The sequence below is a fragment of the Mustelus asterias genome, chromosome 2 (assembly GCF_964213995.1).
Source record: "Mustelus asterias chromosome 2, sMusAst1.hap1.1, whole genome shotgun sequence".
NCBI classification, from domain to species: domain Eukaryota; kingdom Metazoa; phylum Chordata; class Chondrichthyes; order Carcharhiniformes; family Triakidae; genus Mustelus; species Mustelus asterias.
In genome coordinates this window covers 55,293,994-55,310,403 of record NC_135802.1, presented here as the reverse complement: position 1 = coordinate 55,310,403, position 16,410 = coordinate 55,293,994, and the positions used below count along the sequence as shown (strand labels likewise).

General features: G+C 42.7%; 1 protein-coding gene across 2 annotated transcripts in view; it reads right to left on the bottom strand.

Moving 5' to 3' along the window:
- The window catches only part of cmtm7 (CKLF-like MARVEL transmembrane domain containing 7), a 28,938-nt gene extending 16,206 nt beyond the window's left edge, over window positions 1–12,732 (bottom strand). Inside the window, exon 1 of one of the 2 annotated variants that reach the window (XM_078227737.1) lies at window positions 12,557–12,732. In XM_078227737.1, the coding sequence (XP_078083863.1) occupies window positions 12,557–12,655 (99 nt within the window). In that variant the 5' untranslated portion in view covers window positions 12,656–12,732. The remainder of the gene's footprint in view (window positions 1–12,556) is intronic. The other variant, XM_078227744.1, reaches the window with a different exon arrangement.
- Between the last annotated feature and the right edge of the window lie 3,678 nt (window positions 12,733–16,410).

Genomic DNA, 16,410 nt, shown 5'->3' with positions numbered 1-16,410 from the left:
CCAGCACACAAAATCTCCAGCCTTTGGGTGCGACGCAATAATGGCGAGAATCGCTACTGGTCTCCACTAGTGGAGACTTGACACGATGGTCACGCCAGGGGGCACAGCGGCCATTGAAGCCCCTGGGTGGTCAAGGGCATGGCCACACTGTGTCCAGACAATGTCCAGCTGGCAGGGACCACCGGGTACCCCAGCCGTGGCCACCAGACACCACCAAGGTGGTGGAGCCCGAGTGGAGGGCAATGCGGTGGGGGGGGGGGGGGGGGGGGGGGGGGGGTCTTGCAGGGGTGAATCATGTCGGAAATGAAGTGGGGGGGGGGGGGGGCCTTTATACCAGTAACCCATGTTGGGGAGGGGATGGGGAAACATGCCGCTAATGCCCTGTATAACTGAAGCATAACATTTTAATTTTTATGTTCAATTCCTCTCTCAATAAAAAGCAGCATTCCGTTCACCTTCTTTATTCTTGCTGTACCTACGCACTAACTTTGTGTGACCCATACACAAGAACAGCCAGATCCTCCGCACTTCAGAATTCTGCAGCCATTCTTCATTTAAGTAATACTTTGCCTTTTTGTTCTTCCTGCCAAAGTGAACTTCACATTGTCCCAGTTCATACTCTATCTGCCAATTTTTTCCCTACTCACTGAATATATCTATATTCACCCACATCCTCCTTGTCTTCTTCACAATATATATTCCTACCTTTGTGTATTCTGCAAATTTAGGTACCGCACCTCTGATTTAATTTGTCACATATATTGTTATACAGTGAAAAGTATTGTTTCTTGCATGCTATACAGACAAAGCATATTGTACATCGAGAAGGAAAGAAGAGGGTGCAAAATGTAGTGTTGCAGTCATAGCTAGGGTGTAGAGAAAGATCAGCTTAATATATGGTAGTTCCATTCAAAAGTCTGATGGCAGCAGGGAAGAAGCTGTTTTTGAGTCAGTAGGTACGTGACCTCAGACTTTTGTATCTTTTTCCCGATGGAAGAAAGTTAAATAGAACATGTCCAGGGTGCATGAGGTCCTTGATTATGCAGGCTGTTTTGCCGAGAAAGTGGGAAGCGTAGACAGAGTCAATGCGTGGGAGGCTGGTTTGCGTAATGGACTGGGTTTCATTCATGACTCTTTGTAATTTCTTGCAGTCTTGGACAGAGCAGAGCCATACCAAACTGTGATACGACCAGAAAGAATGCTTTCTATGATTCATCTGTAAAGGTTGGTGAAAGTGATAGCAGACATGCCAAATTTCCTTAGTCTTCTGAGAAAGTAGAGGCGTTGGCTTTCTTAATTATAGCATCAGAGTGCAGGGACCAGGACGGATTGTTGGTGATATGGACACTTAAACTTGAAGCTCTCGACCACTTCCACTTCATCCCTGTTGATGTAGACAGGGGCATGTCCTCCACTATGCTTCCTGACATCGATGACTATCTCCTTCATTTTGCTGACATTGAGGGAGAGATTGTCATCACATCCATTCACCAGATTCTCTATCTCTTTCCTGTGTCCATCTCATCATTGTTTGAGATCTGACCTACTACGGTGGTGTCATCAGCAAACTTGAAAACTGAGTTGGAGGGGAATTTGGCCACACAGGCATAAGTGTATAAGGAGTATAGTAAGGGGCTGAGGACACAGCCTTGTGGAGCACGGGAGCCGAGCCCTAGGCCACGGAATTTGGAGATGTTTTTTATAGGAATAATGGTGTTGAAGGCTGAGCTGCAGTCAATAAATAGGAGTCTGACACAAGTGCCTGACTTATCCAGTTGTGAAGTTTAACAACACCAGGTTAAAGTCCAACAGGTTTATTTGGTAGCAAAAGCCACACAAGCTTTTGGAGCTCCAAGCCCCTTCTTCAGGCGAGTGGGAATTCTGTTCCCAAACAGGGCATATAAAGACACAGACTCAATTTACACGAATAATGGTTGGAATGCGAATACTTACAGCTAATCAAGTCTTTTAAGATACGAACAACGAATGGAGAGAGCATCAAGACAGGCTAAAAAGATGTGTATTGTCTCCAGACAGAACAGCCAGTGAAACTCTGCAGGTCCAGGCAGGCTGTGGGGATTACAAATAGTGTGACATGAATCCAATGTCCCCGTTGAGGCCGTCCTCATGTGTGCGGAACTTGGCTATCAGTTGCTGCTCAGCAACTCTGCGCCGTCGTGTGTCGTGAAGGCCTCAACCGGGATATTGGGTTCATGTCACACTATTTGTGACATTTTCTGCCTCCCTCCCTTCTTGAATAGAGGGGTCACATTTACTACTTTGCAGTCTGGTGGAACCTTTCCAGTATCTAGTGAATTTTGGAAAATTATCAATGCTTCTACTATTTCTTTTAAGACCCTAAGATGAAAGTCATCAGGACCTGGGGACCTGTCAGCTTGTAGCTCCATCAGTTTGCTCAGTACCCCTTCTTTAGTGATTGTAATTTCACCAAGTTCCGCACTCCCTTCAACCTTCTAATTTATAGCTATCACTGGAATGTTTTTTGTACCTTCTATAGTGACAGAAGCAAAGTATCTGTTCATTTCATCTTCCATTTACATATTATCTACCATTAACTGCCTATTGTCAATCTCTGTCGGACCAACACTCACTTTACTTACTTTCATCCTTCTTAAATACCTGCAGAAACTCTCGCCATCTGTTTCTACATTTCAAGCTTTTTTTCCCTCACATTCTCTATTTTCTTTCTCCTAATTAATCTTTCAGTCATTCTCTGCCATTCTTTATATTTTAACCAATCTCCTGACCTGCCACTTATCTTTGCACAGTTGTATAATTTTTCCTTAAGGTGTGATACTTTCCTTAACTTCTTTGGTTAGCCCCTTAGAACAAGTATATTTACACTATTAAAATAAATTCTGAGTATTCTGAAATATCACCTTAAAAATCTGCCACTGCTTCTCTATTGATCTATTCCTCTCGTTTTGTATCCCAATTCACTTCAGCTAGCTCAGTCTTCATTCCCACATAGTTGTCCTTATTTAAGTTTAAAATACCAGTCTTGGACCCACTCTTCTCCCTTTCAAACTGGATGTAAAATTCAATCAAATTCTTGTTACTGCTACCTATGGGTGCCTTTACTCTGAGGCCACTAATTAATCCCGTCACATTACATGATCCCAAGTCTAAGATAACCTGTTCCCTGGTTGGTTCCAGAGGCTGTGAATAGTTGCCCATTTCGTTCCAAGAAGAAAGCTAGTTGGGTTCTCAAGAATAGCTAGTCAGCAATTCTACCCGGATACAAGGGCCATGTAATGCACATTGCCATGGAAATGGGCTTTGAGGAGGGTAGGATTTCTAAGACATCCCTGAAAACTCAGGATCTGGCAGAGAGACAACAGCTCGAGGCCAAAAGCCATTCTGATTCACCATACCTGAATGCAGGTGGAAGCTTGCATTCAGATTGAAAAGACCAGTTTTGTGAAGAGTTAACACAAAGCTAGAAGGTTCACCTAGCTGGTGCTAAAAAGAGGATCTCCAGTAATACGCTTACCATGAAAGACAGTTCTGGAGTTAAAAGTTCCCAGGTTAGGAAAGGAAGAGATTGGAAGTAAACTCTCAGGAGCTAAGAGTCATTTCTGACCAATTGTAGGAGATTTGAATGTCTACTTAAAAGGACAGTGTAACATACCTGAGAGTAGGATTTATTTTTGTTTGTGTTAAGAATTCCGCTCTGTAATTTAAAGTATATGTTACCTACAAAGATAATATTTAGTCAATAATGCTTTTAGTATGTTTGCTACAGTAAACATCTTAAAGTGTGAAATCTTGTCATGTTATGCATTCAGCTATTAATTGGAAGTTCGAATTTATTTTAAAAATTCCTGGTTTCTACAGGTATCCTAGCAAGGCTTTCGTTTATAGCCCATTTACAGACATCTATGTCCTCTTTAGGTGAGCACTGTTCACCAGTTGCTTTGGATAATTCGGAGGTGGGTTTGCAGTGTTCTGCAGGCTTTCCTGTATGTAGCTTTTGTAGCTTCGCCATCAGGACATGCAAATCATCTATTGTGGCAGGAGGGTTTCTTCTGAAAAACTCTTGGATTTCAGTGTAATTTTCATCAGATCAATCTTTAGTTTCTTCTAGTTGAGAAGTCAACACCATCTGCACACACATGCAACATGTGGTGTTCAGTAGACAGGTGTAAAGGTGAGGAAAGATAAAGTAATCACCCTACTCTTACTGCCCCCCAAAAATTGAAATTCTCATCCACTTGTTTGAATCTTTTAGGATCTGGCCTCTGTCTAACTCTGGAACCTCCTCCACTGTTACAACTTTCCCAGTTCTTCAGGCCTTTTGCATATCTCTTCCCATCCCTTACTCCCAAAATTTAAGTCTTACATTCTGAAATTTCAACTCTCATCTAATCTCTCTCTCCACCTTACTCTTCTAAACGTAAGAAATTGGCGCAAGAATAGATGATACAAGCTCTCAAGCCTGCACCACTATTCAATACAATTATGGTCAATCTTTGATTTCAAGTCAACTTTCTAGCCCACTTCCCATACCCCTTTACTCCCTGAAAGACCAAAACTCCATCACATCCTTAAACACATTTAACATTGGAGCATCCCTAACCCTTAGGAGTAGTAAATTCCAAAGATTCACAACCCTGTGAGTGAAAGATGTTTTCCTCATATCAGTCCTAAATGACTGACCCCTTATCCTGAAATTGTGCCCTGGCGTTCTAGATTCCCAAACCAGGAGAAACAACCTCTCTGTCTAAATCCGTCAAATCCCTTCAGAATCTTGAATGTTTCAATGAGATCACCTTTCATTCTTCTAAACTCCAGAGACTATAGACGCAATTTACACAGCTTCTCATCATCATATGTTAACCCTCTCATCCCAGGAATCAAACTAACGTGCTACAATGGTGAAGTGTATATTATAATTTTTGGGACTATACCTTTTGATCTGGAAGAGGCTTATAGTTTGGGGCCGTGTCTTTTAAATTTAAGGTAAATAAGGGATTGTGCCATCTGTGCTGGAGTCTACCTGATTGTAAAGGCTGGGTGTTAGTTAGTAGAGATCATAGGGAAGATTCAAATTATGTTACTGAAAGTGAGGTGAGTAATATTTACATTTAAAGTTGTTGTGATGTCCACAATCAAAAGATTTTTAAGTCCCCTGAAACCCATAAATATGTATCAATATCAAGATTCTAACTAATTATGCTTTAACCAATTCCTTTGTTTCTGAGATAAAGTGCTATTGTGGTCAGAGATAGTTAAGTAACATTTCTACTTGTCGACATAGCTAAGGTATTTCCTGTTGTCAAGGAGAATGGAATAGAGGAAGCCTTTGTGGGATCAATTCCGGCTGTCTGTGTGGAGTTTGCATGTTCTCCCCGTGTCTGCGTGGGTTTCCTCCCACACTCCAAAGATGTGCAGATTAAGTTGGTTGGCCATGCTAAATTGTCCCTTAGTGTCAGGGGGATTAGCAGGGCAAATACGTGGGGTTACAGTGATAAGGCCTGGGTGGGATTGTTGTTGGGATAGACTCGATGGGCCAAATGGCCTCCTTCTGCACTGTAGGATTCTATGATTATTCTACAGGCTTTCCTATAAACCCACAAGGACAGTGACAGCTTTGATCTTCTATAGTTTGCAGCTCACAGAGTAAAGGGAGTAAAATAGATCAACATTAACCAGGCCTGCACCTTAAGCAGAGGAAATACTAACTTTATTGTTCACCACACAGAATGCAGGTTGGAGCTTTTTGCTCAGTTTGAAGATAATATTTATGAGGGGTAGAGATTGGAATATTTGCCTAACTTGGAGCTTGAGGAAAAAAACTTTCTTCTTAGTGAAAGACAGTTAGTCCAGGAACAGACTGGGAGAAAATGACCCATATCTCTCCAAAACCAGGACAAGGAGCATGCTCAGAGGCCATCAGGAACCATTTTAAAATCACTAAGCACAAATGCCGTGAGGCCCAAATTTGAGCTAAGAAGTCCAGAGTTGTATGGTTTTGAAGGAACATTGGAGCATCACTTAGCCAAAAACTAATGGAAAGATCCCCATGAAATCTTATACCTCGGAAGATAGCTGGAACACTGATGAGAATCAAAGCGAATTCCGCAGAGCTGTGGTATACTTGGTTTGATCCCAGAAGTGAATGAACCCTCAAGATCTTGTAATGCACAAAGGGAATTCTTGGGTGCAACTAGGAAACAAAAAGGGAACTGGAGTCTTGACAAACTATGGTGCACTTTGTAATGCTTGCTTTGTTATTTTTTTACATGAAGTTTCTTCTTGTTTGGTTCTTTCAGTTAATCGCTGGATGTTCAAATTTCTGTTTAAATGTTAATTGTTTTCTTTCTTGAGATTACAAGTGAACCTTGGTGTAGTGCCTCCAATGCAAATATATCCTTCTTTAAATATGGAGACCAAAACAACAAAGTGCTCCAAGTTTGGTCTCACCAAATAATTGTAGCAAGACATCTGCATTCTTGTATTCCAATCACCTTGAAAGGTCAATGTGCCATTTACCTTGCTAATTGCTTGCTGTCCCTGCAAACTAACTTTGTGTTCATTGTACAGCCAAATCCCTCTAAATATCACATTTACAAATTTGACACCTTTCAAAAAAATTCTGCTTTTTCATTCTTGTGACCAAAATGAATAATTTCAGACATGTCCACATTATGCTCAAAATGCAAATGGTTACCCACTCATTTAACACGTCTATATCTCTTTGCAAACTCCTTATAGATTGCATTCCCATCTAGCTTTGCATTGTCAACAAACTTGGATACATTACTCCCTGTTTCTTTGTCGAAGTCACTAAAATAGACTGTAAATAGCTGAGGCCCCAGCACTGATACTTGTGGCACTCCAAAGCCTGCCAACTCAAATGCCCTATTTATCGCTATCTTTGCTTCCTGTCCATTGGAAAATCATTTGTCCATGTTAATACACTCCTTCCAACACCATGAGCCCTTTTCTTGTGTGGCAACTTATTAAATGCCATTTTGAAATCTAAGTGCATTGCATTTACTGACTCCCCTCTAACTACTCTATTAGTCAAAGAACTCAAAATTGTCAAACACTATTTCACTTTGGTAAAACGATGTTGACTTTGTCTGATCATACTATGATTTTCTAAGTAAGACTACCTTAATAGTTCCAGCGCAATCCCCAGTTTTCTCTCTCCATCCTTTCTTGAATAGCATTGATGCATTTGAAAACTTCCAATCTAATGGGATAGTTCCAGAATTTCAGGATTGTACAAAATCATAGCCAGTGCATTCTCTCTTTTAGAACCCTAGGACATCGGCATTCACATCATGTCTATTTGTCACATTGTAGTCCCTTAAATTTCTCCAATAATTTTTCTTTGTCGACATTAATTACTTTAACTGCCTTACATTTTCGCCCCAAGGTTACCCTCAATTTCTAGTATATAACTTGTGTCTTCAACTGAGTTTCTCCAATATTTTTTCTCTGATGACATTAATTACCTTAATTGGCTCACATATAACTTGTGCCTTCAACTGCAAAAGCAGAAAAAATATTTGTTCAATGTCTCTGCCATTTCTTCATTCTCCATGGTAATTTCTCCAGTTTCTGCTTCTAAGGGAGCAATATTTACTTCACCTATTCCTTTTTTTTTATATACTTGGAAGAGCTCATACATTCCTAGCTAGTTTACTCTCATTCTATTTTGTTTTTATCTACTTTTAGTGGCCCTCTCTTGGTTTTTAAAGCGCTTTTGATCCCCAGACTTACTACAACTCTTTGCAACATTATAAACCTCTTTGATTAGCCTCATTATAACCATCTCTGACCACAAATTTGGTGACCCACCCCCCCCGCCGCCACTGCCCCAATATGTCCTTTAGCTTGCCTCCATTTTTTGTCTGATCATACCTCGGAACTCCTCCAGGACTTTTTTTATACTTTAAAGGCACTGTACGAACGCAACTTGTTGTGGTTCTTCTTTTCCTTCAACCTAAGGCGGCTTTAAAATTGATAAGGAGGAAGTGTTGGATAGTCTGTCAGTACTGAAAGTTGACAAGGCACAGGATGGGCTGAGACGCATTCAAGGAAATTGACAGATGGGGGAACGGAATTTGCAGAGTCGCTGGTCATAATCTTCCAGTCTTCTTGAAAATTCAGGGGAGGTGCCAGAGGACTGCAGAATTGCAAATGTTATGCCCTTGTTCAAAAAAGCTTGTAAGTATAGCCCCACCGATTACAGGTCAGTTAGTTAAACATCTGCAGTGGGCAAACTTCGAGAAACAATTACACGGAAAAATGTGGATTGATTAGGAAGAGCCAGCATGAATTTCTAATGCGGAAATTTTGTTTATCTAACTTGGGGGAGTTTTTTTTGAGGAGGTAGTAGAAAGGGTCAATGAGAGTAATGCTTTTGGTGAGGTGTGCATGGACTTTCAGAAGACATTCATTAGTGTCACAGAACAGACTCATGGGAAAAGCTTATGGAATAAAAGCACTAATAGTTAATGGATATTTTTCAGGCTGCAGGAATGCCCTTTAGTGGTGTTGCCCAGGGGTTAGCACTGGGACCCTTGCTTTTCCTGATATATATTAATGGTCTAGGTGTGCAAAAGACAATATCAAAGTTTGAGGATGACACAAAACTTGCAAGTATTGTAAACTGAGAAGAGGACAGTGTAGAATGTCAGAAGAACATACACAAGTTGGCGGAATGGGCAGATAAGTGGCAGATCAGGTACAATGCAGAGAAGTGTGAGGTGATACATTTTGGTAAGACGAATATGGAGAGATTATATAAGGGGTAAAATTCTAAAGGGAGTGCAGAGTGCATAATCATTGAAGGCGGCAAGATAGGTGGAGAGGGTACATAGTATTCTAGGCTTTAATAATAGGAGCATAAAGTACAAGAGCAAAGAGGTTATGCTGAACTTATACAAGACACTAATTAGACCTCAGCTGAAATATCGTGTTTAGTTCTGGGAGTCACACTGAAGGATGTGAATGCATTGGTGAGAGTGCAGAAGGGGTTTACAGAAATGATTCCAGGAATAAGAAACTTCAGTTATGAGGATAAATTGGAAAGGAAGCTAAGAGAGAAGTGAAAGCTAAGAGGAGATTTGATAGAGATGCTCAAAATCATGAGGGGGCTGGACAGAGTTGATGGGGAGAAATTGTTCCCGCTCATAAAAGAATCAAGAACAAGAAGCAAATGCGATGTGAGAAAAACTTTTTCACACAAGTTGTTCAGGTCTAAAATGCATTGCCTGACCAAGGGTGGTGAAGGCAGGTTCAATCGATGCATTCAAGAGGGCATTAGACGATTATTTGAATAGAAACAATGTGCAGGGGTACTGGGAAAAGGCAGAGGAATGCTCGCTTGAAGAAAAAGTGCAGTCACAATGGACCAAATGGCATCCTTCTGCACTGTACCAATTCTATAATTCTGTGCAGTACTTCACACTTGCTAACATTAAAATTTATCAGATATTGTTCTGCCTAAAATCATGTCTTGCCCACCTGATTCTGTAATCTCAAAAAAGTGACCTCATCTCATTCCACAGACCCAATTTATCATCACCTGCAACTTTGACCAACACCTATCTAGTTTCTAACCTGTCTCCACAACAGTCATTCCTTCAAGGACCACCTTAAAACTTACCTCTGCCCATGTTTTTGGTCAACTCCCTCGTTGGTTTTGCATCTTATTTTCCTTCACAGTTCTGTGAAGTAATTTTGAACATTTTTCTGCAGTAATGGTACAATCTGACTTAAATGCTGCTGAAATACCCTAGTCATGCAACCAACAGGAATAGATAAACTGAATGCAGTGGATGCTGCATAAATTGGTTTCCTGGATCATTTGGGAAGTCCCACACAAAAGACTCATTGATGAAAATTAAAGCATGTGTTCTTAAAAGGAATGTAGTCACATGTAGAGGGGAGTGTCTTGGAGTGAAAGTAAAGAGTAGGGGCGAATACATTTTTTTGGGTAAGCAAAGCGCTAGAGTGCAAAGCGCTCAAGAACAGCTTCTTCCTGGCTGCCATCAGACTTTTGAATGGATCTACCTCAGAATAGTTGATCTTTCTCTACACGATAGCTATAACTGGATCACTACATTCTGCACTCTCTATGTACGGTATGCTTTGTCTGTATAGCACACAAGAAACAATATTTTTCAATGTATACTAATATTCGTGACAACAATAAATCAAATCAAAAGCACAGATATGTGTTGAAATCAATTTACAATTTTATGGATGATTTATACATAACAGGATGGCATTGAAACTTGCCTCGATACCAAATTAGAGGACATAGGAAACTAGGACAAAAATTTCAAGGGGCCATATGATGATATTGGCTTGTGGATCAGGCATATAGATATCAGATGAACGTGAAGCATAACAAAATCAGTCCACTTTAAATGGTAAGGATGTTGACAAAATGAATGAAGTGATCTGGGGGTACAAATGGAATAATCCTTAAAGATAGAGATGCGGGACTTTTTTTTAAAAAAAGGTGATTTTGACGAACTGGATATAAAAAGCAAAAGTGAGGCTGAAATTGTAGTAGACATTGGTTCGCCCAGTTGGTGCATGGTGTACAATTCTGAGCATCGCACTATAAGGATAGTAGTGCAATAAAGATTTATTAAAATATATATCTGAATAAGAAGCTGAGACTTCAAAAATATAGCTTTGTCACTGGAATAGACATGTAAAGAATGAATATAATGTAGACTTATAATATTATGAAAGGTTTGAAAGGGTAATTAGTGAATTTTTCATATAGTTGTTGCTGAGTGGTCGATAAAGGAGAATGGACCATAACTTACATGAATAGAATAAAGGGGAAGTTCCCCCCCCCCCTCTAACCAGAGTATCGAAGCATGCATTTTTAAAAACCAAAACAGCAAATGTCTATTAAAAGACTATGACATTAAAAATGAACTGGTTAGATTTAAGAGAAATATATGAAATGGTATAGAAGAACATCTTCAAAATGGAGAGGATAGTTGTTGAGTTAGCGCAGATGAGATGTGGCTAGCATTGTTGCTTCACAACACCAGGGACCAGGGTTCAATTCTGGCCTTGGGTGACTGTTGGAATGGAGTTTAATGTTCTCGCCACGTCTGTGTGGGTTTCCTCCAGGCGCTTCGGAGGTGTGCAGGTTAAGCACATGCTAAGTTGCCCGCTAGTGTCCAAGATGGTGTAGATTAGATGGATTAGTGATGGTAAATGCTATGGGGCAATGGTTATGGGGATAGCGTGGGGGCCTAGGTAAGATGCTCTTTCGGACAGTCGGTGCAAACTTGATGGGCCGAATGGCCTCCTTCTGCATTGTAGGGATTCCATGCCTCTGTACGCTCTAAGTTCTCTGCAGGCCACACCGTTTAAAAACGGCTTTCAAGCATACCATGCACTTCAGAAGTACTACACATGGGGGCACTCGACAACATTCACAGGGGGCTAAAACTGTATTTTGGCTGGATTGGATGAAAAGCTCATCTCACTCGTCAACTTTCAAAATATACAGTGGATTGGGGAAAGCAGGCCTCATGCAGGCAACGTTAGAAGTGAAACATCCGACCTAATGATTTACACTTTTTTCCCCCTCAACGAGTACTCTATGGATAAAGTGTCGAACTCTTCGACCCAATGCAAATGGAAAATTAGAATTTAGTTTGAAAGTTAGTTAAGATACACTAAACTGAGAGGGAATCTGCAGATTCTGAAGCCGGCTCTCAATGAGTAAAAGCTTTACACATCAGCAGCAGACACACACAACTGAGTGAGTGAGTCCTCACTCTCACACGGGGGGGGGGGGGATTAATATGACGGACTAATACGTGAAGAGGACAGTTATAGTCATAAATCATAGACTTTCACAGCATGGAAACAGGCCCTTCGGCCCAACCCGTCCATGCCGCCCCCCCCCTCTAAAACCCCTAAGCTAGCCCCAACCGCCCACACCTAGCCCACATCCATCCCACCCATATAACTCTCCAAATGCTTTTCAAAAGACAAAATTCCACCCGCCTCTATTACTACCTCTGGCATTCTGGAAAAGCAGTCGCGGGTGTAGCGATGGCCAGGCCGGTTCCGGTCTTCACGACCAAGAGAAGCAAAGCGGGAAACCCGAAATAAGAGCTGACATTTGAAGTGAGGGAAAAAAAAAGTTTCATCTCCCCGGAAATATCACGAACCGGTTTAGTTAGAGCCCTCCATCCAGCAGGATTACTTCGCCAAACCAAAACTTACTGAAGCAAGGAAATGACAGCATTTATTAGGGGTGAAAATACACTCCTGCATCAATCAGAGCTGCAACTCTTCTCTCTGTTGGAAATGTGTTAATGCAAAATCATGTTTTTGACTCGATTTGTAAACTTGTCCCCATAAAATCTCGGTTTTTTTTTAAACGACGAAACTTGACAGAACAAGAGAAATAAGTAACATCAGGATACTTGGCTCCAGTCCTGGAGAAAGGGGAGTCACAGATAAATTCTTTCAGCAGAAAAAAAACATTGCAAGAGGGCGCGGGTCAGAGATAAAAACGGGCGATGCCTACCGCTTGTATAATCTTCAAAATTCCAGAAAAGGACTTGGCATAGTTTTGGTCTATGAAGCCGCCACTTCTGGTGCTTGTTGATGTCTCCGCCATCCTCATTGAGTCAATGAGCTCCGTCTGTTCCCTACACAGTGAGTGAGCTCTGCCTGTTCTCACTCTCTCTCAGCCACTCGCTCACTCTCCCGCCCATACTGAACTCAATCCCGCCCATTCCACATGATTGGCAGCTGCACCCAGCTACTGGTTGGCCGCTGACAGACAACCCCACTATGTGGCTTTTCAACTGTGAAAAGGATGAGCGTGTTCAAAATGCGCTTCTTTTCCACCAAACCATCTCCTTAACCTGCCTCTGGCGCTATCTTACTCCGTCCGTTATGTGTTTCAGTGTACCGCCTGAACTCCAAGAAACTTTAAAAATATATATGTACTATTCAGCCTTAAAAAAAAGTCACTTTCCAAGATCGAGTCATATCTATTGTATCGGCACATAGACGGATGGGTGTAGTCCTCTGAGCAAACGGCAGTGCCTTAACCCTACGACACATGGCTGCAGGTTAACCTGCACCGGACGTCGCCTTACAGCAATGAAGTACTTTTCGAGGTGCGCACTGTTGTAATGCAGGACTGTGCTTAACCCTCTCTCCACTCACATTGTCTGTACCTTTAAGACTTGATTACCTGCAAAGACTCGCATTCCAACCATTATCTGGTAAGTTGAGTTTGTGTCTTTATATGCCCTGTTTGTGAACACAACTCCTCACTCACCTGAAGAAGGAGCGACACTCTGAAAGCTTGTGCTACCAAATAAACCTGTTGGACTTTAACCTGGTGTTGTGAGACTTCTTATTGCAATGCAGGACGCCAGGCCTCCTTGTTTTAAACAAAAATAGAAAATGCTGGAAGAATTCAGCAGGTCTGACAGTATGGGGGGGGGGGGGAGAATAGATTCCAGCATCTGCAGTATGTTGCCTCCTTTTTAAAAACTGAGATAATTGTTAATGATTGTCAAACTCTTTTTCTCAAAGTATTGAACTCAAGTCTCATTTCTTCAGGCTGTGAATTGTTGCTGGGAACGTTCTAAACTCTGCATATTCAATATTTTTTATTTGCTGGAGTGTTTGTGTAATTGTGTGAAAGTGGCAACAATGCAGGGTACAGGCAGCGTGTATAAACTAGAACTCGAAGTGAGCCTAGACATTCTACCGTTATCAGGTTTCAATGAGAACAATACTCGGCTGGGGCTAGATAATCTTTCTCAAAAGCTATTGAGTAGTGAAGGCAAAACGCAATTTTATGCTGTTGCCTCATGTCGCTGAACACTGAAGATGCTCAGCTCCTGCAATACCGTTTGCAGTATATTTCATCAGATCCTTATTTTTCCAGGATTTATCATTTCATATATTCTACAATGACACAACGTCATCGGCCACCTGTTGTCCATCTGGGTACCTAATCCATGTCCTCCTGCAGGCTTTCAAAATCTTTGTCACAATTTGCCATCTCAAGTAATTTAGTGTCAACTGAATTTTAATGGTTCCTTCAATTCTTAATATTAATATACATGAAAAGTAAGAGTAGCCCCCCCCCCCCCCCCCCCCCGAACCCCGTGACAAACCTCTGAACATACATTTCATCGGTATAGGAGTAGACCAGTCAGCCCCTTGAGTCTGTTCTTCTATTTAATTGCATCATTGCTGATCTCCCAGCCCCAGTCCTTCCTGATTTCACTCCTCAATGATTTAGCTCCTATTTTTAAGATTTCTTCTCCTGTATTTCCCCAACACAGAAAATATTATCTCTGCATCTACCCTTTCATATCCCTTTATTTTAAATGATTCAATTAGACAAATCTCAAATCTTCCAAGGTAAAAATTAACAAACTGAGCTTAACAGACACTTTATTTTACCCTTGTCTTTTACTATTTGCCCTCCTAACATCTCTCTATCTACCTGGCCACTTTTCCTTTAATGGGTCTCTTAAGGTTACCTTATATGCTTTTTGAAAATCCATATAAACTACATTCACTTTATTTCCATTATTTATCTTCAAAAAATTGAGATTGGCCGAAGCCTTTTTAGAATTCAACCCAAGTTTGCCATAATTAATTAGTGTTGCTGGTAGAAATCAATGCACAGAAGGAGGTCAGTCAGCCCCCTCGCACATTTCCCAGCGCGGACCTTTCAACTGCAGCTATCCACTTTAGTTTTTTAATTATTGTTAAATCTATCCTGCCTTTTCCCAATAAGGATTGTAATGTTTCCAACAGGTTAATGTTTGCACTGTGTTGTAATGCCCATCACCACAGTAATATCAGTGACCAATACTACATCAACTTGGCTCAGTACTCCTAACTTTTAAGTAAGAATATGTTCTAGGCTTACTCAAGGATTTGATTGAATAATCTAGGAAGGCTGACATTTCAGTTCAGTGTCATGAATATTCCACAACATCCATGAGATGCTTGGTCAGTTTGTATTTTCATGGCATTGAACAAAGGATGTTTGTTGTCTGGGACCTTAGAAGGACTCTGTCTGAGTACCACAGGATCTTTAAACTTCTCCCGAACCACTAAAACAAGCAAATAAAAACTTATCATCTTGTGTTAAGGAAAACAATCAACAATGCAGCACAGTCTCAGTACTGTATTCAAGTGTCAACACAGCTTATCCACTTCAATAGAACCTTCTGACCCTGAGTTAAGACTGTTACCAACTGATCAAAGTGATCATACATTTGCCTGAATACTTTGGAGTAATGTTGCTATCAACCATTTGGAGGGGGCAGAGGTAGATAAGAGGCAATAGTGGCTGCTAGCTGAAGAAATACAAAGCCACCATCTGCCAGCACTCAGTGTTCCATTAAGAGGGTCAAACTGCCAATGTATGAGGTACCTCAACATGTTCAAGTTGATGTGTTTATGGAGTTAGCAGCTAATTAGGACCATTGTAGTTGTCTCTGTCAGCTGTTACTTGAAGGTCTGCAGGCTTTGGCAGTCAAAATGTTATCCTTAATTTTTTATTTGCAAGTTTAGATGTACACAAATATAAAATAAGTATTAAGCAAGATTACAACCTGAATTTTCTGCAATGAGTGCAGGCTGGTGTTTCCAATGTACTCCCTCAGGTTCACAGCAGCTGTGGAGCTGTCCAAGGGAACTCTGAGCCTTAAAAAACAAATATCAGTGGAGAAACTATGCCACGAGTGCCTAGCCAGCACAATCATACACAGACCTCAGTCAACAGACTGTATTTGAGCCCTGACTTTCATCTCCTCCTCCCCCCACACCTCCCCCCACCTCCCCCCCCCCCCCCTCCCCCCCCCCCCCCCCTCCCCCCCCTCCCCCCCTCCCCTCCCCCCCCTCCCCCCCTCCCCCCCCCCCCCCCCCCCCCCCTCCCCCCTCCCCCCCCCCCCCCTCCCCCTCCTCCCCCCCTCCCCCCTCCCCCCTCCCCCCCCCTCCCCCCCCTCCCCTCCCCTCCCCCCCTCCCCCCTCCCCCTCCCCCTCCCCCCTCCCCCCTCCCCCCTCCCCTCCTCCCCCCTCCCCTCCCCTCCCCCCCTCCCCCTCCCCTCCCCCCTCCCCCCTCCCCCCCCTCCCCCCCTCCCCTCCCCTCCCCCTCCCCTCCCCTCCCCCCTCCCCCCCCTCCCCTCCCCCCCTCCCCTCCCTCCCCCTCCCCTCCCCTCCCCTCCCCCTCCCCTCCCCCCTCCCCCCCCCCCTCCCCCCCCCCCCTCCCCCCTCCCCCTCCCCCCTCCCCTCCCTCCCCCTCCCCCTCCCCTCCCTCCCCCCTCCCCCCTCCCTCCCCCCCTCCCCTCCCCCTCCCCCCCTCCCCTCCCCCCTCCCCTTCCCCATCCCCTCCCC